Source organism: Macaca fascicularis, chromosome 13 (assembly GCF_037993035.2).
Source record: "Macaca fascicularis isolate 582-1 chromosome 13, T2T-MFA8v1.1".
NCBI lineage: Eukaryota > Metazoa > Chordata > Mammalia > Primates > Cercopithecidae > Macaca > Macaca fascicularis.
In genome coordinates, this window is record NC_088387.1 from 18,904,657 (window position 1) to 18,927,868 (window position 23,212).

General features: G+C 41.0%; 1 protein-coding gene across 10 annotated transcripts in view; it reads right to left on the bottom strand.

Annotated features, from left to right (window-relative positions):
* ANAPC1 (anaphase promoting complex subunit 1) overlaps window positions 1-23,212 on the bottom strand; it is a 119,210-nt gene extending 95,998 nt beyond the window's left edge. For 2 of the 10 annotated variants that reach the window (XM_074011252.1, XM_074011251.1), the window contains exons 1-10: window positions 22,961-23,212; window positions 21,931-22,207; window positions 19,373-19,609; window positions 17,915-18,076; window positions 11,383-11,434; window positions 11,079-11,179; window positions 10,199-10,281; window positions 5,247-5,320; window positions 1,568-1,713; window positions 419-639 (exon numbers count right to left, since the gene is read on the bottom strand). In XM_074011252.1, the coding sequence (XP_073867353.1) occupies window positions 419-639; window positions 1,568-1,713; window positions 5,247-5,320; window positions 10,199-10,281; window positions 11,079-11,179; window positions 11,383-11,434; window positions 17,915-18,076; window positions 19,373-19,585 (1,052 nt within the window). In that variant the 5' untranslated portion in view covers window positions 19,586-19,609; window positions 21,931-22,207; window positions 22,961-23,212. Of the gene's footprint in view, window positions 1-418; window positions 640-1,567; window positions 1,714-5,246; window positions 5,321-10,198; window positions 10,282-11,078; window positions 11,180-11,382; window positions 11,435-17,914; window positions 18,077-19,372; window positions 19,654-21,930; window positions 22,208-22,960 lie in introns of all 10 variants that reach the window. The other 8 variants (XM_005575258.4, XM_015433387.3, XM_074011254.1 and 5 more) reach the window with 5 other exon arrangements.

Here is a 23,212-nt window from a genome sequence, read left to right on the forward strand (position 1 = left end):
CAGCACTTTGGGAAGCCGAGGCGGGCGGATCACAAACTCAGGAGATCGAGACCATCCTGGCTAACACACTGAAACCCCGTCTCCACTAAAAATACAAAAAACAAATAGGCCGGGCATGGTGGCCGGCGCCTGTAGTCCCAGCTGGAGGCTGAGGCAGGAGAACGGTGTGAAGCCGGGAGGCGGGGCTTGCAGTGAGCCGAGATCGCGCCACTGCACTCCAGCCTGGGTGACAGAGCGAGACTCCACCTCAAAAGAAAAAAAAAAAAAAAAAAAAGTGGTTCAATTGGGATAATGGCTATTTCCCCTAAAAAATATCTCCCCTAAATATATTTCCCCTAAAAAAAGCTGTCAACAGAAATTCTAAATCCTTCAAAACAAAAGAGAAAGCTTAAAAAGAAAAACCAGGAAACCCTTCTACCTTAGAGCTGCCATGTTGGAAATAGAAGGTGAGCGAGAATGTAGACTGGGTGATGAGGTTGAGCGACTTTGACTGTGAATGGAGGAGTAATTCTGGAAAGGTGAAGTCACAGGGGAATCTCCTTTGGAGAGGCTTCTGAGATGTGCTGTGAGGGAGCTGCTAGTGGCCACATTCTGTGGGGTTCCCCCCTGTTCAGAGAACTTTAAAACAACATTCTCTTCCTTAAGTCAAAATAAAGAGAAAGAGGAAAAAAAAGACAATAATTAGAATAAAATAGCAATTTCCTTGTAAGAATGCAAGCTGAAGTCAGTTACTAAAGATACAGTATTTCTTCTTTCCTAAGAAGCTCAATCTGTTTCTCAAATGAGGCCAGGTGCAGTGGCTTACATCTATAATCCCAGCACTTTGGGAAGGTGAGGCAAGAGGATAGCTTGAGCCAAGGAGTTCAAGACCAGCCTGGGCAACATAACAAGATGCCATTTCTACAAAAAATTAAAAATTAGCTGGGAGTGGTGGTACACACTTGTAGTCCTAGCTACTCAGAAAGCTGAGGCAGGAGGATCACTTGAGCCCAGGAGTTCAAGGCTGCAGTGAACTATAATTGTGTCATTATACTTCAGCCTGGGTGACAGAGTGAGGCCCCATCTCTAAAGATGATGATGTGATGATGATGATGATGATGATAATAATAATAATAAAACAACTATTCACAAGTGGTTTTTCAAAAAAAAAAAAAAGTGAGGGTATGAAGTATTAACTATTCTTTCATATATATATATATATATATATATATATATTTTTTTTTTTTTTTTTTTTTTTTTTTTTTTGAGATGGAGTCTCGTTCTGTCACCCAGGCTAGAGTGCAGTGGCACGATCTTGGCTCACTGCAACCTCCACCTCCCAGGTTCAAGTGATTCTCCTGCCTCAGCCTCCCGAGTAGATGGGATTACAGGAGCCACCACACCGGGCTAATTTTTTATATTTTTGGTAGAGATGGGGTTTCACCATGTTGGCCAGGCTGGTCTTGAACTCCTGACCTCAAGTGATCAGCTCACCTTGGCCTCCCAAAGTGCTGGCACTACAGGTGTGAGCCAATACACCTGGCCCACCCCTTCCTATTAAGGAGAAGAGACTTGCCTTTCTCCTTACCTCTGATTTGACTCTCCGGAGAGTCCACACAGAATGCACATTTTGAACGGCATCGTAAGTCATTACAATAGAGGGGTCAGTATTGAGGAAAACAATTTTCATTGCATGATCTACAACATATTGCACCCGTGATGAACCAAAAATACCTTAAAAATAAAATAGAAAAATCAGGTGTAGAACAATGGGCTTTACAAGACTGATATTGATGAACAGAGCTCTTAAAATTGTTAAAGAACAACCAAGCCAAAGAGCACAAAATCTATTAATATCTTAAATAATTAACTCTGAATTTTTAATAAATTTACTTTAGGCATCAACTTCCTTAAAATACATTAAAGATGAGAGCATTACAAGTTTCAGCTTCACATACATGCTATTAAATGTTAAGACTTGTGCTGACTCTCACCATTAAACGAATCAGCCACAGGTAAAAGGTCGATGACTTCTTCAACAACTTACTTATTTATAAATTGCATTCAACTATTCTGTCAAGTTTGACTTCCTTATTGGTTCTGTTCTTCTGTATGAAAGCTGTACTCTATAATTACTATTCAGACAGTGCTGAACAGTACACTGTTGTTTCTGCTTTACTAGTTACACATGCAAAACAAGGTTTTTCCCAGTGAGTTCAGCTTTTAATCTAAAGTACCATGGACTGGTCTCCATATCCTTATTTAACAGGAAATGTTTCCCACTCAGTTAAAATATTGAAAAATTTAAAAATGCGATTTTATAATCATAAGAAATACTTTATAAATAAAAATCATGCCACTATATCAAAATATCTACTATTAATACATCAGAGAATTTTTGGTTTTCTTCATACATATATACACACTTTATACATTTTTACAAAATTATAATCACACTGTGTTAAAGTTTGGTATCCTACTTGACATTACAAATAAGCAACTTCTAGTTAACTAAATGTTATTCAAAAATATGATCAATAATGGCTGCACTCCTCTCTCCAGTCCATGCCTCCAAGATGACAAAGAAAAGAAGGAACAATAATTGTGCCAAAAAGGGGCGCAGCCACGTGCAGTCTATTCGTTGCACAAACTGTACCCGACACATGCCCAAGGACAAGGCCATTAAGAAATTCATCAGTCGAGGCTGGGCACGGTGGCTCACGCCTACAATCCCAGCACTTTGGGAGGCCGAGGCAGGCGGATCATGAGGTCAGGAGATCAAGACCATCCTGGCTAACACAGTGAAACCCCATCTCTACTAAAAATAAATTAGTGGGGCATGGTGGCAGGTGCCTGTAGTTCCAGCTACGCAGGAGGCTGAGGCAGGAGAATGGCGTGAACCCGGTAGGTGAAGCTTGCAGTGAGCCGAGATCGCCCACTGCACTCCAGCCTGGGCAACAGAGCGACACTCTGTCTCAAAAAAAAAAAAGAAATTCATCATTCGAAACGTAGTGGAGGCTGCAGTAGTCAGGGACATTTCTGAAGCAAGTGTCTTCAATGCCTATGTGCTTCCCAAGCTGTATGTGAAGCTAAATTACTGTGTGAGATGTGCGATTCACAGAAAAGTAGTCAAGAATCCATCTCGTAAAGCCCACAAGGACCAAACACGCCCACCCTGATTTAGATCTTCCGGTGCTGCCCCACAACCCCCACCAAAGCCCATGTAAGGAGCTGAGTCCTTAAAAACTGAAGACAAGGCCAGGTGCGGCGGCTCATGCCTGTAATCCTAGCACTTTCGGGGGCTGAGGTGGGTGGATTGCCTGAGCTCAGGAGTTCGAGACCAGCCTGGGCAACATGGTGAAACCCCGTCTCTACTAAAACACAAAAAATTAGCCAGGCGTGATGGCATGTGCCTAATCCCAGCTACTAGGGAGGCTGAGACAGGAGAATCACTTGAACCTGGGAGGCGGAGGCTGCAGTGAGCTGAGATCGTGCCATTGCACTCCAGCCTGGGTGACAAAGCAAGACTCCATCTCAAAAAAAAAAAAAGGAAAAAAAAAGACTGAAGACAGACTATTCTCCAGAGAAAAAAGTAAAATGGAAATTGTACTTAAAAAAAAAAAAAAAAAAAAAAAAAGGCTGCATGCCATTTAATCCCAGGCCCTAGTATGTTTATTCAGGATGTCTGCAATTAGTAAAAATATAAAATTTGAATTTTTTCTGTAAAAGATCAAAGACTAAATAGTTTAGTTTGCTGTCCACGTATTGACTCTATCACATAATCTTTGTTATTTTCTACAACCCTTTAAAAGGTAAAAAGCATTCTTATGTTGGGTGCGGTGGCTCACGATGTAATCCCAGCACTTTGGGAGGCCGAGGCGGGTGGATCACCTGAGGTCAGGAGTTCAAGACCAGCCTGACCAACATGGTGAAACTACGTCTCTACTAAAAATACAAAATTAGCTGAGTGTGGTGGCACATGCCTGTAATCCCAGCTATTTGGCAGGCTGAAGCAAGAGAATCGCTTGAACCCGGGAGGCGGAGGTTGCAGTGAGCCAAGATCGTGCCATTGTATTCTGGCCTGGGCGACAAGAGCAAAACTCCATCTCAAAAAAAACCATTCTTAGTTCACAAGCTTTACAAAAACATGCTGCAGGCCAGATTTAGCCCATGGCCTGCAGTTTGCCCAGATATAGTATAGAAGATAAAAAGCAGCTGGTTGGTCACAGTGGCTCACGCCTGTAATCCCAGCACTTTGGGAGGCCAAGGCAGGTGGATCACCTGAAGTCAGGAGTTTGAGACCAGTCTGGCTAACATGATGAAACCCCGTCTCTACCAAAAATATAAAACATTAGCCAGGCGTGGTGGCATGTGCCTGTAATCCCAGCTACTCAGGAGGCTGAGGCAGGATAATCACTTGAACCCGGGAGGCAGGGGTTACAATGAGCTGAGATCGCACCACTGCACTCCAGCCTGGGTGACAAGAGCAAGATTCTGTCTCGGGGGAGAAAAAAAAAAAAAAAAGATAAAAAGCCCCAGTGAAATTTCAGAGTATGTACTTAGAATAAAGTCCTAAAATAAAAATGTCAAAGAATATAATTTTTTTTCAGCCTTCAAGTCCTCACTGTCCTACGTTTGGCCAAACTTAAAAATTCAGAGATAAGCATGTAGAAATATTTGTAGGAGGCTGAGGCAGGCGGTTCACTTGAGGTCAGGAGTTCAAGATCAGACTGGCCAACATGGCAAAATCATGTCTCTACTAAAAATACAAAAATTAGCCAGCATGGTGGCATATGACTACAGACAGCTACTTAGATGAGGCACAAGAATCCCTTGAACCCGGGAGGCAGAGGTTGCAAGTGAGCCAAGATCGCACCATTGCACTCCAGCCTGGGCCACAGAGCAAGACCCCTCTAAAAAAAAAAAAAAAAAAAAAAAAAAAAAACCCAAAACAACAACAACAAAAAACTTTACTTCATCCAAGTATCATTTATTTACTTATTAATTATTAAAGAACAAAGTGATCTACAGGTAGGTTAATAAATATATCAGTATTCCTCATTGATTTACATGCCTTATTTTTACTCAAAATAACTGTTGAGCAGTTAATACCATGATACTCAAGAAATTCAAAATAGAAGTTACTTTTGTAAAATGTTTACATTGTATTATTTTTATAAGTCAGTTTTCATATAAGCGCCTTTATAATCTCCCTCACCAAAGTCAAAAAAAAGAGCTTATCTAAAAGAATATAAAAATACACTTACTTCCAGATTTACAAACAAGTGGAGTTATTTCATCTAGTGGGTGCAGCATGCTGAACATAGTGGGTAAAGGTTCTCTAGCAATAAACAAATAACCAATTAATTACCAATACAATATGAATATGTCTGTGCACAAATTTTGCACTTCTCTTGCAAAGAAGTGTCTTCTCCAGATTACACAAGCAACTAGAAACCTACTACCTCAAAAGGCAATCTTCTAAACTTTGTACATACTATTTTTCACATTCTCTTCTATTTCACTCCTAGAAATCTCTCCCCTTAAAATAATTCTATCAATGCACGAACAGAGGGAAATCAATATAGCCCAGGGAATTTCTGCGACATCACACTACAGAACAAATGGAGTAATGTACATAAAGCAGTCTTTTTTTATTCCTCTCTTACTGGCAGTGTTTCTTTGGCAGCTGAGAAAGAAATTCATTCTCCCACACCTGCTGATAAAGGAGTGCATTTTTTAAAAAAGCAAGAAAAAAACTACTTCAAGTAAATTAAAAGTCTGCTTTTTTTTTTTTTTTTTTTTTTTTTGAGACAGAGTCTCACTCTGTTGCCCAGGCTAGAGTGCAGGGGCATGATATCGGCTCACTGCAACCTCCACCTCCCAGGTTCAAGCGATTCTCTTGTCTCAGCCTCCCAAGTAGCTGGGATAACAGGCACACACCACCACACCCAGCTAGCTTTTTGGATTTTTAGTAGAGACGGGGTTTCACCATGTTGGCCAGGCTGGTCTTGAACTCCTGACCTCAGGTGACCCACCTGCCTCGGCCTCCCAAAGTGCTAGGATTACGGGTGTGAGCCACCGCACCTGGCCAAAAGCCTACACTTTTTAAGGAATGATATTTTTTAGAGTGAAGAGAGGCTTTCTTTCAAAGCAGAAAGAGATTAAAATCTATAAGCAATTTATTTAAGACTTAGCAAGTGTCTACCTCTTGCACCACAACATGACAGGTGCTGTATGTTGCTGCCCTTCGGTGTGCTCACAATTCATAGGACAAGATAAACACACTGCTAATAAACATCTACCATTTATTGCATACTTAATACCTACTAGGCCCTGTGTCAAAGCTTATACACATTTAGCTAGTTTAACTTTGCATAAGTCCTAAGAGGTAAATGATAGTCCTAAGAGGTAAATGATAATATTCCTGTAATACATAAGGAAACTACAGCGAAGAAAGCACTAATGATCTGCTCAAACCAGCACAATGAGAAAATGGCAGAGCTAAGAATTGAATCTTGTTATTTACTTTTTTTTTTTTTTTTTGAGATAGAGTTTCGTTCATCACCCAGCTGGAGTGCAGTGGTGCAATCTTGGCTCACTGCAACCTCCATCTCCCAGGTTCAAGCAATTCTCCTGTCTCAGCCTCCCAAGTAACTGGGATTACAGGTGCCCGCCACCACGCTTGGCTAATTTTTTTGTATTTTTAGTAGAGATGGGGTTTCACCATGTTGGGCAGGCTGGTCTCAAACTCCTGAACTCAGGTGATCCACCCGCCTCAGCCTCCCAAAGTGGTGGGATTACAGGTGTGTGCCATCGCACCTGGCCAAATCTTTTTTTAAGCCATTTATTTGCATGCTCAATTTTACCACTTGGATTGGAAAAAAGGCTAATTAAGTGCCAAGTGCGTAGAGCTCATGAGTGTACATACAGGATGAGTATCCCTTATCTGAAATACTTGGGACCAGAAGTGTTTTGGATTATTTGCCTTACATTAACAGTTGAGCAACCCTAATTCTTTTGGGGGTACAAGTAGCTTTTGGTGACACAGAATTATATAGTGGTGGATTCTGATATTTTAGTGCACCCGTCACCTGACTAGTGTATGTTGTACGCAATATGTAGTTTTTTTATCCCACACCTTTTTCCCACCCTCCTCCTTCTGAGTCTCCAAAGTCCATTATAACACTCTGCATACAGCCTTTGCATACTCCTTGCTTAGCTCTCACTTCTAAGTGAGAACATGCAGTTATCTGGTTTTCCATTCCTGGGTGACTTCACTTAGAATCATGGCCTCCAATTCCATCTAACTTGCTGCAAAAGACATTAGTTCATTTCCTCATTATGGCTGATTAGTATTCCATGGTGTATATATACATTTTCTTTTTTTTTTTTTTTTTTACACAGAGTCTTGCTCTGTCGCCCAGGCTGGAGTGCAGTGGCCGGATCTCGGCTCACTGCAAGTTCCGCCTCCCGGGTTCACGCCATTCTCCTGCCTCAGCCTCCCGAGTAGCTGGGACTACAGACGCCCGCCACCTCCCCTGGCTAGTTTTTTTGTATTTTTTAGTAGAGACGGGGTTTCACCGTATTAGCCAGGATGGTCTCGATTTCCTGACCTCGTGATCCGCCGTCTCGGCCTCCCAAAGTGCTGGGATTACAGTTTTGAGCCACCGCGCCCAACTATATACATTTTCTTTATTCACTCATTGGTCGATGGGCACTTAGGCTGATTCCCTATCTTTGCAATTGTGAATTGTGTTGCAATAAACATACATGTGCATGTGTCTTTTTCATATAATGACTTTTTTTTCCCTTTGGGTAGATACCCAGTAACGGGACTGCTAGATTGAATGGTAGATCTACTTTTAGTTCATTAAGGAATCTCCATACTGTTTTCCACAGATGTCATATTGATTACATTCCCACCAGCCGTGTATAAGCACTCCCCTTCCACCACATCCATGCCAACATCTATTGTTTTTCTGACTCTTTAATAATGGCCATTCCTGAAAGAGTAAGGTGATATCTCACTGTGGTTTTAATTTGCATTTCTCTAATGATTACTGATGCTGAGCAGTTTCATGTTTGCTGATCATTTGTATATCTTCTTTTGAGAACTGTCTACTCACGTCCTTTACCCACTTTTTGAGTTTTTTTCTTGCTGATCTGAGTTCCTTATATATTCTGGATACTAGTGCTTTGTTGGATGCAGAGTTTGCAAATATTTTCTCCCACTGTGTGAGTTATCTGTCTATTCTGACATTTCTTTTGCTGTGCAGAAGCTTTTTATTTTAATCAGGTCCCATTTATTTATTGTTTTCGTTGCATTTGCTTCTGGTGTTTTAGTCATAAATTCCTTGCCTAGGCCAATGTCCAGAAGAGTTTTTCCAAGGTTATCTTCTAGAATTTTTATGGTTTCAGGGCTTTTAAAGTCTTTGATCCCTCTTGACCTGACTTTTGTATAAGGTGAGAGATAAAAAATCCAGTTTCATTCTTCTAAAAAAGGTGTCAGTTTTCCTAGCATCATTTACTAAACAGGATGATGTCCTTCCCCCAATTTGTTTTTGTATGCTTGTTTGTCAAAGATCAGTTGATTACAAGTATTTGGCTTTATTTCTGGGTTCTCCATTCTGTTCCACTGGTCTATGTGCCTACTTTTATACCAGTACCATGCTGTTTTGGAAATTATAGACTTGTAGTATATGTGATGGCTACATATTTGTTCTTTTTGCTTAGGATTGTTTTGGCTATTTGGGCTCTTTTGGTTCCATATGAATTTTAGAATTGTTTTTTCTAATTCTATGAAAAATGATCTTATTTTGATGAGAATTACGGTGAAATCTATAGATTGCTTTTGGCAATATGGTCGTTTTCACAATATTCTTCAAATCCATGATCATGGGATGTGTTACCGTTTGTTTGTGTCATCTATGATTTCTTTCAGCAGTGTGTTGTAGTTCTCCTTATAGAGATCATTCACCTCCTTGGTTAAGTATATTTACAGGTTTTTTGTTTTTGGTTTTTTTGCAGTTCTTGTAAAAGGGACTGAATTTTTGGCCAGGCGCAGTGGCTCATGCCTATAATCCCAGCACTTTGGGAGGCCAAGGCGGGCGGATCACCTGAGGTTGGGAGTTCAAGACCAGCATGACTAACATGGAGAAACCCCGTCTCTACTAAAAATACAAAAAATTAGCCAGGCGTGGTGGTTCATGCCTGTAATCCCGGTTACTCAGGAGGCTGAAGCAGCAGAATCGCTTGAACCTGGGAGGCGGAGGTTGTGGTGAGCCGAGATCACGCCATTGTACTCCAGACTTGGCAACAACAGCAAAACTCCGTCTCAAAAAAAAAAAAAAAAAAAGGAGACTTGAGTTCTTGATTTGATTTTCAGCTTTGTCACTGTTGGTGTATAGCAATGCTACTGATTTGTGTACATTGATTTTGTAATCTGAGACTTTACTGAATTTATTTATCAAATCTAGGAGTCTTTTGGAGGAGTCTACAGGGTTTTCTAGGTATATAATCATATCACCAGCAAATAGTGATAGTATGACTTTCTCTTTTCAAATCTAGATGTCCTTTATTTCTTTCTCTTGCCTGATTGCTCTGGCCAGAACTTCCAGTACCATGCTGAACAGAAGTGGTGAAAGTAGGCATCTTTCTCTTCTTCCAGTTCTCAGGGGGAATGCTTTCAACTTTTCCCCATTCAGTATGATGTTGGCTGTGGGTTTGTCGTACATGACTTTTATTAATTTGTAGTCCCTTCTATGCCTAGTTTGTTTTTATCATCAAGGGATGCTGAACTTTATCCAATGCTTTTTTCTGCATCTATTGAGATGATCACATGGTTTTTAATTCTGTTTATGTGAAGTGTCACATTTATTGACTTGTGTATCCCTACATCCCTGAAACGAAACCCACTTGATCATGATATATTATCTTTTTGATGAGAGCAATCCTAATTTGAGAATCCAAAACCTGAAATGCTCCAATAAGCATTTCCTTTGAGTGTCATGCTGGAGCTCAACAAGTTGCAGATTTTGGAGAATTTCAGATTTTTGGATCAGGGATACTCAACTTGTACTGAGATGAGAGAAAATGGCATATATCTACACTGTTAGCATGAAAATTATCATCATCTCAAACTTTTAGATAAACCTCAGAACCAACACACACACACAAATCCCAAGCAGTAATATTCTGAAGTGAAGAAAATGAATACCTGGGTGAACCTGGAGGTACTTCATGTGAAGAAGTGCTTCGCTCAAACAACAATCCATATTTAGTGGGCCAAACATTGGCAACCTTTCAGGTAAGAGGGTGGGAAAAGACAGAAGTAAGAGAACCTACCCCTTTATAAAATGTTTTAAAGAAACATTACAGAATGTTTTATTTTCCAATTTAGTAATAGCTTTACAAAGTAACATAATCATTAAATACAGCATTTTCTTAAAAAGTAATTCAAGTAATTCGGGTGCGGTGGCTCAAGCCTGTAATCCCAGCACTTTGGGAGGCCAAGATGGGCGGATCACGAGGTCAGGGGATCGAGACCATCCTGGCTAACACGGTGAAACACCGTCTCTACTAAAAAGTACAAAAAACTAGCCGGGCTTGGTGGCGGGCACCTGTAGTCCCAGCTACTCGGGAGGCTGAGGCAGGAGAATGCTGTAAACCCAGGAGGCGGAGCTTGCAGTGAGCTGAGATCCGGCCACTGCACTCCAGCCTGGGCGGCAGAGCGAGACTCTGTCTCAAAAAAAAAAAAAAAAGTAATTCAAATAAGCAACCCTAAGATAAAATCAAATCTAATAAAGAGGAGTTGCTCAATGTGAAATTCCTGCCACTGGCCAGTATCAGTAACAAAATGACAATGTGTTAACAATAGCACTAGGCATTAAAAAGACGACAAGTAACAAAAAAAGATCATTTTTTTGTGAAGTACAGAAAAATGGTAAGCCACTAAAGCTGCCAAAATTTAGTTATTTTGAGTAAAAATAACATTTTTGACTACTATGAAACATGAAACATAAGACATGCCTCTAAAACCAATTAATTCAAAAATGTTCTCCAACAAAACCCCCCCAAAATTTGAAACACTTGTTTACCTGAAATGGTAAGGAAGCTATATAATCCTTTCCTTCTATGCTATGCATGTTAATACATGAGCTTTGCAATATACATATGCATTTTTCTACTTCATTGCTACCTGAAAAGAAAGGGTACAACAAGACTTATGTTTTTTTCCCCCAAAGGAGTTCAATCCTTACAGCACAAATTATTTAATGCACAATATAAAGTTGCTTATGGTAAACCACTATTACCAGTGGCTACTTCATTTGAATGAAAAATACAATGAGATAAACATTTGGAATCATCATAAGAAAAATAAAATTTCAAAAAGAAACTTACTGTAGGCCTTTTCAGACTTATCCTGTGATATAATGAAGTCACACCACAATGCCTAAAATCAAAACAAAATGCTTACCTAAGAAAATTATATCTAAATAATCATCTATTAACTAATGGCATCTGAATAATAATAATAGCATCTACGCAGTAACTTTGCCTCCTCAGCTCAACATGTACAATCATGGGAACAAAAAGAAGAAAAAATAAATTACAGTAATAAATGATAAATATAATAAGGAAAGACAAAATATGTTTACAATTAAATTTTATGAAAAGATCCATAAGAATTAAAATTTCAAATTAAAAAAATAAATTTTACAAAAAGAGAAGAATCAAAAAACCTGCCAGAGAGAAGCCTTGCAGCAAAAATTCAAAAAACCCGCCAGAGAGAAACCTTGCAGCAAAAATTTAAAAAACCCGCCAGAGAGAAACCTTGCAGCAAAAATTCAAAAAACCTGCCAGAGAGAAACCTTGCAGCAAAAATTCAAATAGGGCTCAAACCATACTAAACCCTACGTCCTATACAAAACTAAAGATTATTCAAACTTTATAATCTCTAGATTAAACAATTGCTCTTATTCTTAGACTCTCTCTAGACTGACTTTTGAAAAACTATTTAGAAAAATTAACCCCTCCCTTTCTTAAAAGCCCATCTTGGCCGGGCGCAGTGGCTCAAGCCTGTAATCCCAGCACTTTGGGAGGCCGAGATGGGCGGATCACGAGGTCAGGAGATCGAGACCATCCTGGCTAACACGGTGAAACCCCATCTCTACTAAGAAATACAAAAAATAGCCGGGCGAGGTGGCAGCGCCTGTAGTCCCAGCTACTCGGGAGGCTGAGGCCGGAGAATGGCGTGAACCCGGGAGGCGGAGCTTGCAGTGAGCTGAGATCGGCCACTGCACTCCAGCCTGGGCTACAGAGCGAGACTCCGTCTCAAAAAAAAAAAAAAAAAAAAAAAAAAAGCCCATCTTACAAAATATAAACTAGGAAAAGCTATTAAACTTTAACTGACAAACTTGACAATCACTTATTAAATTATTTAATAGCATTTTGTTTTTTTTTTTTAACTGTGGTCAAATATACACAATATGAAAATTAGCATTTTAACAATTTTTAAGTAGACAATTCAGTGGCATTAACAACATTAAATTGACGAGTTTAGTACAATTTGTGAGCCTGTAAAATACTGCACATTTCCAGAACTTTTTCCTCATCTCAAACAGAAACTCCAGGCCCACTGAACAATAACTCCCCATTTCCCAATGCCCTGAGCTCTGGTAACCTCTATTCTACCTTCCCTATGAAAGGACCTGTGCTAGGTATCTCAAGTAAGAGAAACTGTACAATATTTGTCGTTTTGTATCTGTTTTATTTCACTTAACATAATGTTTTCAAGGTTCATCCATGTTATGGCATGTATCAGAATTTTATCCCTTTTTAAAGCTAAACAATATTCCACTGTTAGCATATACCACATTTATTTATCCATTCATCTGTCAATGGACATGGGTTATTTCTACCTTTTGGCTATCATAAATAATGCTGCTGTAAACACTGGTGTACAAGTATCTGTGAGTCCCTGTTCTCAATTCAGTTGTGCATATATCTAGAAGTGGAACTGCTGGATCATAATGGTAATTCTACGTATAACTTTTTTTTAAGAGATGGGGTCTCACTGTGTCACCCAAACTGCAGTGCAAGGCATGATTCTAGCTCACAGCAGCCTAGAACTCCTGGGTTCACGTGACCCTCCTGCCTCAGTCTCCTGAACAGCTGGGAGTACAGGCACGCACCACCATGCCTGGCTATATGTATAACTTTTTGAGAAATTGCCAAATTTTTCCACAGCAGCTTTGTTACATTCCCATCAGCAATGCAAAGCAGTTCCAACTTCTGGACACCCTCACCAATATTTGTTATGTTTCTTTAATAATAGCCAACCTAGTAAAGTGGTACCTCACTGTGGCTGTAATTTGTATTTGCCTAATGATTAGTGAAGTTGAGCATCTTTTCATGTGCTTATTGACCATGTGTGCACCTTCTTTAGAAAAATGTCCATTTAAGTCCTTCTGCCCAATTTTTTAATTGGGTAGTTTGTTTTATTGTTGAGTTGTGGGAGATTTTAATGGTTAAGAAATGAAAATTCATGAAGAAAACCGTGCATGAGAGCTGTGCTCCAACCTGAAATGTCCAAAATCTACAATGCACCTATTACAGTCTCAACTTCCTTTCATGAAATCCCATCCTCTCAGCCTCTAAAAGTACATATTTTAACATCTCTTTTATCCCTGATATCTAAGAGATCACTAACCCCTTCCACATCTCCCTCTGCTTTATCACCTCTTCTTCGCCAAGGCACCAATCTTTTACCTGAACAATCACAAAATAATGCCCCTGACAACAGTCTCCCTACTCTCCAGTCAATCCTATATATATATATTGCTAACAAAGCAATCTCTTCTCAAAACACAAAATTGATCACTTCCATTTTAAAATCCTTAGCAGGCTCCCTTCAGCATACAGATTAAAATCCAAATTCCTTGGTTTATATACAAGGCCCTTTGGTCTGTATCCTGCCAGCATCCACTTGCATCTCTCCACACCCACACTTTGTGTACAGCCATTCTGAAGTTTAAAAAGTCATCTTTTTCCATAATTCTTTTTCCTGCGATTTCCTCTGTCTAGAATGCCCTTCTGCCACCATTTTATAATACAAATAGCATCTTCTTTGAAAAACCCTCCCTTTGGTGCGCAGTCCTTTGGGCTCTCATCACTCTGTGGACATGCAGTTATTATAGAGCATTCAGAATACAGCATTTCGGTTGATCTGTCTGTTCTCCTTTCTAGGCTATGAGTCCTTCAATGGCAGAAACTACATTCACCTTTGTAGCCCCAGCATAATCTGAAACAGAGTGAGACTAAATACTTCCAGAAGGCCAGGCACAGTGGCTCATGCCTGTAATTCCAGCACTTTAGGAGGCCAAGGCAGGAGGATCGCTAGAGCCCAGGGGTTCAAGACCAGCCTGGACAACATAGTGAGAGCCCCATCTCTATTGAAAAGTAAAAAGAATAAATGAAAAAATAAAAAGAACCACCAAAAAAAAAAATACTTGCAGGATAAGTAAAACAATGAATAGATAAAATCTGAGTCACATATACCTGGTATTATTTCACAGACAAAATAGAAAATTACCTTTCTCCATATTAGCAAGAAAATTAAATAACAAGACTGAAATTCCAAATCTTACAATTACACTTACAAGTGATCTTAAGATAAAGAAGATAATACATCTAACTGTACTTCCATAGAATCTAGTAAATAGGCAACTGTTCTTGGAGAAATTAAGATGAAAATATAGAAGCAAAGAACTACTTGGATATCATCAAATGCACTTTTCACATCTATACTAACTATATGAATTATATGGGAAAAAAATTACCATCAAAAAGATCACTGGCTTCAACACTCCAGGAGACAAATGCTTTTACATACGCCCTCAAATGTTGGAATAATGATTCAGTTTATCCTTTCCAATAAACAGTCAGAACACAATGCTCGGCCGGGCGCGGTGGCTCAAGCCTGTAATCCCAGCACTTTGGGAGGCCGAGACGGGTGGATCACAAGGTCAGGAGATCGAGACCATCCTGGCTAACCCGGTGAAACCCCGTCTCTACTAAAAAATACAAAAAACTAGCCGGGCGTGGTGGCGGGCGCCTGTAGTCCCAGCTACTCGGGAGGCTGAGGCAGGAGAATGGCGTGAACCCGGGAGGTGGAGCTTGCAGTGAGCTGAGATCCGGCCACTGCACTCCAGCCTGGGCGACAGAGCGAGACCCCGTCTCAAAAAAAAAAGAACACAATGCTCATCAGGAAATAGTTAATGGCAGGTGGGAGGAGTGGAAGGAAGCAGTGTCCAGATACAAAGATTTCAGTATTTACAAAAATGAAACTTAACATTAGTCAAAGCCTCCAAAACCTCTTGTCAATCCTAATTCAACTACTATAAATGCATTAGTTTTTCCTCCAACTTTTTGTTATAAAAATTTCAGTAAGAAAAGTTGAAATAGGCCGGGCGCGGTGGCTCAAGCCTGTAATCCCAGCACTTTGGGAGGCCAAGACGGGCGGATCACGAGGTCAAGAGATCAAGACCATCCTGGCTAACACGGTGAAACCCCATCTCTACTAAAAAAATACAAAAATCTAGCCGGGCGAGGTGGCGGGCGCCTGTAGTCCCAGCTACTCGGGAGGCTGAGGCAGGAGAATGGCGTGAACCCGGGAGGCAGAGCTTGCAGTGAGCTGAGATCCGGCCACTGCACTCTAGCCTGGGCGACAGAGCGAGACTCTGTCTCAAAAAAAAAAAAAAAAAAGAAAAATTGAAATAATGCAGCAAACATATTTCACCTAAATCCAACAGTCATGAAAATTTTGCCATATTTGTTTATGTGTGTGCATTTGTGTACATATGGGATTTTTGGAACGGGAATGCTGACTGTCTAAAAACAAATTGCACACACATCATGACATTTCACCCCTAAATACTTCACCATGCCTTTTCTAAAAATAAAGATGTTCTCCTATAAAACCATAAAACCATCATCCCTAAGAAAAAAATAACACTTCTCTAACATCAGCTCCTGGCCAGTAATTTTCAACCTTCCCAAATTTTCCCCAAAAATATCTTTTTAGCTAGTTTTCTAAAACCAGGACTCAATCAAAGTTCATTTAACAAGGTTCAAAAAATACGGCATTTGGTGATGTCTCTTTAGTCTCTTTCAATGTAGAACAGTCCCCACTTTTTTCTCTTTCTCCGTGACTTTTTAAAAGAAACCGAAGTGTAGACTATAAACTTTCTAGAGTGGAAAATTTCTTTTTTTTTTTTTTTTTTGAGACGGAGTCTCGCGCTGTCACCCAGGCTGGAGTGCAGTGGCCGGATCTCAGCTCACCGCAAGCTCCGCCTCCCGGGTTCACGCCATTCTCCTGCCTCAGCCTCCCGAGTAGCTGGGACTACAGGCGCCCGCCACCTCGCCCGGCTAGTTTTTTGTATTTTTTAGTAGAGACGGGGTTTCACCGTGTTAACCAGGATGGTCTCGATCTCCCGACCTAGTGATCCGCCCGTCTCGGCCTCCCAAAGTGCTGGGATTACAGGCTTGAGCCACCGCGCCCGGCCGGAAAATTTCAAATATATACAAAGTAAACAGAATAGGATAATGAATCACCATCAGCCAGTTTTAATAATTATCAAGCTTGGCAGGGCACGGTGGCTCACGCCTGTAATCCCAGCACTTTGAGAGGCCAAGGTGGGTACATCACGAGTTCAGGAGATCGAGACCATCATGGCTAACACAGTGAAACCCCAGCTCTACTAAAAACACAAAAACAAAATTAGCCGGGCGTGGTGGCAGGCACCTGTAGTCCCAGCTACTCGGGAGGGCGAGGCAGGAGAATGGCGTGAACCCGGGAGGCGGAGCTTGCAGTGAGCCGAGATAGCGCCACTGTACTCCAGCCTGGCAACAGAGCAAGACTCCATCTCAAAAAATAAATAAATAAATAATAATCAAGCTTTAGCCATTCCTATCTCATCTATTTCCTTATCTCATGATATTTTAAAATATAATCCTCTAGTGCCTATATTTCCTTAAACAGGAAGTTAGGTCTAAATATTCATATTTTGGGGAAGAAAACTTAGTGGATGACATCATGTACTTCATTCCGCATTACAGCTAGAAGCACATAATATCCCTTCATGTCACTATTAATTATGCTAAACTCAATCACTTGATTGAGGTGGAGACTGACAAATAACTCCAAAGTAGAGGTACATTTGTTCCTTCACATTTACCAAGTAATCCACAGGGTGGTATGTTGGTGCCATGGTAATATTCTTTCGACCAACAGTGTTAGTATCCATTTACAATCCTTGTTTGAATCAATTATTGCACTGGAGGTTACAAAATGGTGATTTTCTAATTCTACAATTCCTTTTACATTTATTAGCTAGCATTCTTCTGTAAGTGTTTTCCTTCATCAAATGGAGATGAACTGCATGTCTTCCTGAAAAAATATGGCAAACGCTTAATTCTCTCCCTTTCATTATCAACTTTCAGAACAGTTATAGTAGCCAACTGCAATGGTTGCAAAGCAGATTTTTTCCTTTCTCTCTATCATTATGAACCCCACAATTTTTATTTATTCAAATCTTTGCAATCAATTATAGTAATCATGTGTTAAAATATTTCTGTACCCTTAATGTTTTATAAGTTTTTGCTGGCAATAACAAAGTGAATTACTTAAGGACAGAGTGTTTAAAGATTATCATTAAAGTGACAAAGGAGAGTGTAAAAAAAGTAATGATATATAAAATTAAATTTTTTTTTTCCTGCCATTATCTTCACATTACATTATGTCATGTTACAATGTACATCCAGCTGTTGAGATCATTATGCTGGTTTTACCATTTCTGTTAAATTTTAAAACAAAAATTTTGTTAAATTGCATTAAATAGTGAATCAAATGCTAAAATTCAAATCAACTCACCTGCTGAACAGGACTGTCAACTGTAAACGCTTTATAAACTGCCAATGCCTGGCTTTTACTTCCTTTGCTCCATATCACCATATTTCCGGCAACATAGAGTTCCTCATCATAGTCCACGTCTTCTCCAATTTCACTCACTCCTTTCCTTAACTGCCAGCTTTCCTTAAAAATTAACACATGTAAAACATATTCAAGCACTCTGGTTTTCAAAAATCTGGAACAAAATTTATTTGCTCATGGAGTAAGCACAACTAGAAAGTTTCGTATACTGTTTAACAGAGGATGTGGATATAGGCGTTACATTACAGAATTTCATGAAGAATTTACTCAATAATTCTCTATATTGAATGTTTTATATTATTGCTCTGCATTACTCTGCCAAAAACAAAAATGAACAAAAAGTACACCTTCTCTACCGTTCCAAAAGTCAAATCACATGTTTGGGAGACTAAAAGGACATATTAAGTACATGAGGTAGGGCAGATAAAGGACAGTGAGGTACACATGGGAATCACTCGGCAAATTTATGAACAAGGCAGACTTCCTGCTTTGCAGCCACATATATATTTACCTTCTTTTCCTTTGTCCCACCCACCAAAATGAATGGATAAGAAGAAGTTTCCATTTTTAACTACATAGGCTTTCCCTTCCTGAGATTTTAGTATCCCAAAGGGATATGAAAGTGGAATAAGGCAGGAAGGATACATTTTCTGACACACACTTACATCTCATTCCCCTACTTACTACTCATTCCTCGGCCGGGCGCGGTGGCTCACGCCTGTAATCCCAGGACTTTGGGAGGCCGAGGGGGGCGGATCACCTGAGGTCTAGAGTTTGAGACCAGCCTGACCAACATGGAGAAATCCCACCTCTACTAAAAAAATACAAAAGCAGCTGGGCATGGTGGCGCATGCCTGTAATCTCAGCTACTCGGGAGGCTGAGGCAGGAGAATCGCTTGAACTCAGGAGGCAGAGGTTGCGGTGAGCTGAGATTGTGCCATCGCACTCCAGCCTGGGCAACAAGAGTGAAACTCCGTCTCAGAAAAGAAAAAAAAAAAAAAAGATTACTCTACCTACTTTTGTAGCATTTCTTCTCTCCTTTAGAAACATGTAAATCTTCTGCAGCAGGGACTATTTCTAATCTCTACCATTTAATCATTAAATAACATGAAATCTGGTCCCCACATACGAAGAGAAAAGAAAAAGGTTTAAAATGGACAATCATACTACTGAACCTGACTCACATTATAAAATCACAAGTTATAGAGAGTATCTAAATAAGTTGCTATGACAATATAATAAAGTCATTATTTTCAACATTTATTGAAATTAGCACACCTTAACTCTACCCTAGAAGTGGTATCACACTGATTTCTCAGTTGCCTCTCAGTAGCCTTAAATTACAAGTAGATTATATCACTCTACATTTCAAAAACGCAATGGGAAACTCAATGGAACCTTCTGTTTCTCGTGGATTGTAACCTCCTGAAGGGATCCCACCAAGCCAGCAGCACCATCAGAAGACCATAATTCAGAGGCTGGCTGCAGCTGGCGAAGTTGAAGGTTCAAAGCATTAGGGTGGTGCTTGCAGTGGTCTCGACCAAAAGGAACAAATTCCTGCAAATCCCTGGCTGCAATCATCGTTGCCCTTTCTTCATAGAAGTTCGACATGGGTTCCAAATATCAACATTATTTCTGTATGAATTCAAACACATTCTGGTCAGCTTCCAGACTCAAAACTAGAATAAAAATACCATAAACACATAAGTCACTAATCCTTACAAGGGTGTCAAGTAATTATATCAGATTGGTAAGTACATAAGTGGTCGTAACATAAAAGGGTGTTTTAGATCTGATTCTTTCAGACAACTGCAATTATCACATTTTAGTCACAGACTGACAGTTACCACTATAGGAAACCACTGAGATGCGACAAGTAATTATGTCCCGCACCACCTATCCCATGTTTCCTACTACTATATGCTAATTTTTCCATACTTTATATATGAAGTATTTAGACAAGTTGTATTCTATAGTCCCATAACTACATGGCTTCTCAACATTTAAGGTCATTTCTGGTTAGATGCCAGAACCTCATCTGAAAAGTACATCTAAGGGATCACTGTCATGTTGGAATAAAACAATAAAAAATCACATATTACTCTAATTCATCAGAGGTTGAACTGCTTTCAGGTGACCAATCTACAAAAGACATAAGTTATCAAATGTCGTAAGTAGCTGTGATACCCCCAATCCCACCTAAATATATAACTACAATCAATTTTAATTATTGGTCAAAACCCAAAGAACTGAGGCATGAATAACTCTAGCCATGGAACAGTTATGCTTGTAGATTTAAGGGTACTAGGTTTTAATTAATTATTATATCTAATTAATCTAATTATTAATCGATTACAGTACAGTTTATTACTTTAAAAAAACGTGGATAAACTGTTAAAGCCTTCATCACAAGGTTAGGAAGAAGTCAGGCTTTAGACAAAAGTACAGATAAGCATAATTAGACTATCCTTTGACCCACTTTCCTGTACCTGCTTATATATACCACGTTCCTATAGATAGTATTTTTAATGTTAGGAGCCTAAGACTTTTGAGCTGATAAAAGCTGGTCTTAAGACCCCATCAAGGAACCACATTAGCATGAGAATGTGATTTATCTCTCTGTCCTATGACTTCATCCTTCATTCTCTGACCAATCAATACCTTAGCCCACTACCCTCCAAACTCTTTAAAACCTCGAGACTGGGGGCCAGACACAGTGGCTCACGCCTGTAATCCCAGCACTGTGGGAGGCCGAGGCGGGCAGATCACAAGGTCAGGAGATCAAGACCATCCTGGCTAACACGGTGAAACCCCGTCTCTACTAAAAATACAAAAAATTAGCCATGCGCGGTGGCAGGCGCCGGTAGTCCCAGTTACTGGGGAGGCTGAGGCAGGAGAATGGCGTGAACCCGGGAAGCAGAGCTTGCAGTGAGCCAAGATCACACCACTGCACTCCAACTCCAGCCTGGGTGACAGAACAAGACTCTGTCTCAGAAAAAAAAAAAAAAAAAAAACTCTTTGGGGAGGCTGACTTGAAGTTTCCTGTCTCCTAGTTCAGTGGCCCTGCAAGTAAAACACTTTATCTGCTGCAATCCCCGTTGTTCCCGTGTATTGACTTGCTGCTTACAGGGCAAGAGACCTATATGGTTACACAAACCACCCAAAGCCTATGTAGTTCTTTTGCAGCTCCTCCAAAGCCACAAGTTATTTTTACTGTGAATTAAATGTTATTCTTGGCTGGACGCCATGGCTCATGCCTGTAATCCCAGCACTTTGGGAGGCCAAGGCAGGCGGATCACCTGAGGTCAGGAGTTCGAGACAAGCCTGGCCAACATGGTGAAACCCCGACTCTACTACAAAAAAAAAAAAAAAATTACTCAGGCATGGTGGTGGGCGCCTGTAATCCCAGCTACTTGGGAGGCTGAGGCAAGAGAATCGCTTGAAACTGGGAGGCAGAGGTTGCAGTGCGCCGAGATGGCGCCATTGCACTCCAGCCTGGGGGACAAGAGCGAAAATCCTTCTCGAAAAAAAAAAGCTGCCGGGCGCGGTGGCTCAAGCCTGTAATCCCAGCACTTTGGGAGGCCGAGACGGGCGGATCACGAGGTCAGGAGATCAAGACCATCCTGGCTAACACGGTGAAACCCCGTCTCTACTAAAAAATACAAAAAACTAGCCGGGCGTGGTGGCGGGCGCCTGTAGTCCCAGCTACTCGGGAGGCTGAGGCAGGAGAATGGCGTGAATCCGGGAGGCGGAGCTTCCAGTGAGCTAAGATCCAGCCACTGCACTCCAGCCTGGGCGACAGAGCGAGACTCTGTCTCAAAAAAAAAAAAGTTATTCTTGATATAATTATGTCACAAAACATGATACAAGTTTTGTTTTTCTTTCTGCTAGAAATAAATGAGTACTGGGAACACTTGAACTTGGAACACAACCAAAAAGTGCCTTATAAAACTTACAAGGGGCCGGGCGCGGTGGCTCATGCCTGTAAATCCCAGCACTTTGGGAGGCCGAGGCGGGAGGATCACGAGGTCAGGAGTTCAAGATCAGCCTGGCCAAGATGGTGAAACCCCATCTCTACTAAAAATACGAAAATTAGCCAGACGTAGTGGTGGGCACCTGTAATCCCAGCTACTCGGGAGGCTGAAGCAGAGAATTGCTTGAACACGGGAGCCGGAGGTTACAGTGAGCCGAGATCACACCGCTGCACTCCAGCCTGGGCGACAGAACAAGACTCTGTTTCAAAAAAAAAAAAAAACTTAAAAGAAAACAACAAAATTGAGCTGGTCTTCCTATATTTTATTCAACAGGACAACCAACATCAACAAACTTTTGACTTTATGAAACTTTAGTTCTGCAATTTTATAATGTTATTTTTTTATAACAGAGAAAATCACAGAATGGTTAAAGAATTATTTATCATTTTGTACCTATTAAAGCCACATATTTAATACTTTTACAGTACCCCAAACTTTTAGACATGTTTTTACTTATTAGGGGCAACATAAACAGCTATACATAAAAATACTATTAAATTCATATGCTATAAATAACAGTATCAGCAATGATTCCTACAGACAAACACTACCCTGCCAAAAAAAAAAAAAAAAAAGAGTCCCAAATGCACACTAACGGGAGCTTAAGTCTCCAGTCTCCACAAAAAAGGAAGAGCTTCGCCAGCCGTTCTGGAGGACAGTGAAAACAGGCTAAGAGCTCGGGCCTCAGAAAATCAGCTCAGAGGGACTGGGGGCCAATCTAGAAGCTGAGGCTGCACATGGATATGCTGCGCGCAGCTCATAAAAGACGTTGGCAACCAATGAGCTGGAAGGAGCCCCCTCAGCCCCGGGGCAAGCTCAGCGCCCTCCCTCGGGTTCCCAGTCCCCCGGGTTCCCAGACCTACGGCCACGAGGGGAGGATAGGCCTCGGGGCGGATGCAAGAGTCACGCGGCGCGCGACAGACCACCAAGTGCTGCGGTACAGGGCCCGCACCTGTATAACTCGGGACGCGTCAGGCGCGGCGAGCCCCGGCTGCTCCCCGGAGGCGCAGGGGCCGAGGAGGCCCTAGGGCAGCGGCGGGGTCCGTCACAGTGACTCCTCGACCGCGGCAGCTTCTCATTCCCTCTCCCTCCCCTATTCCGGAGGAAGAATGGGCAACAGCACCGGGCGCCAGTGCTAATGGCAGGAAGGCATGCGAGACGTTCAAATGGACGCGTCCATCTTGCCTTTCCCGTCCTGCCTCGC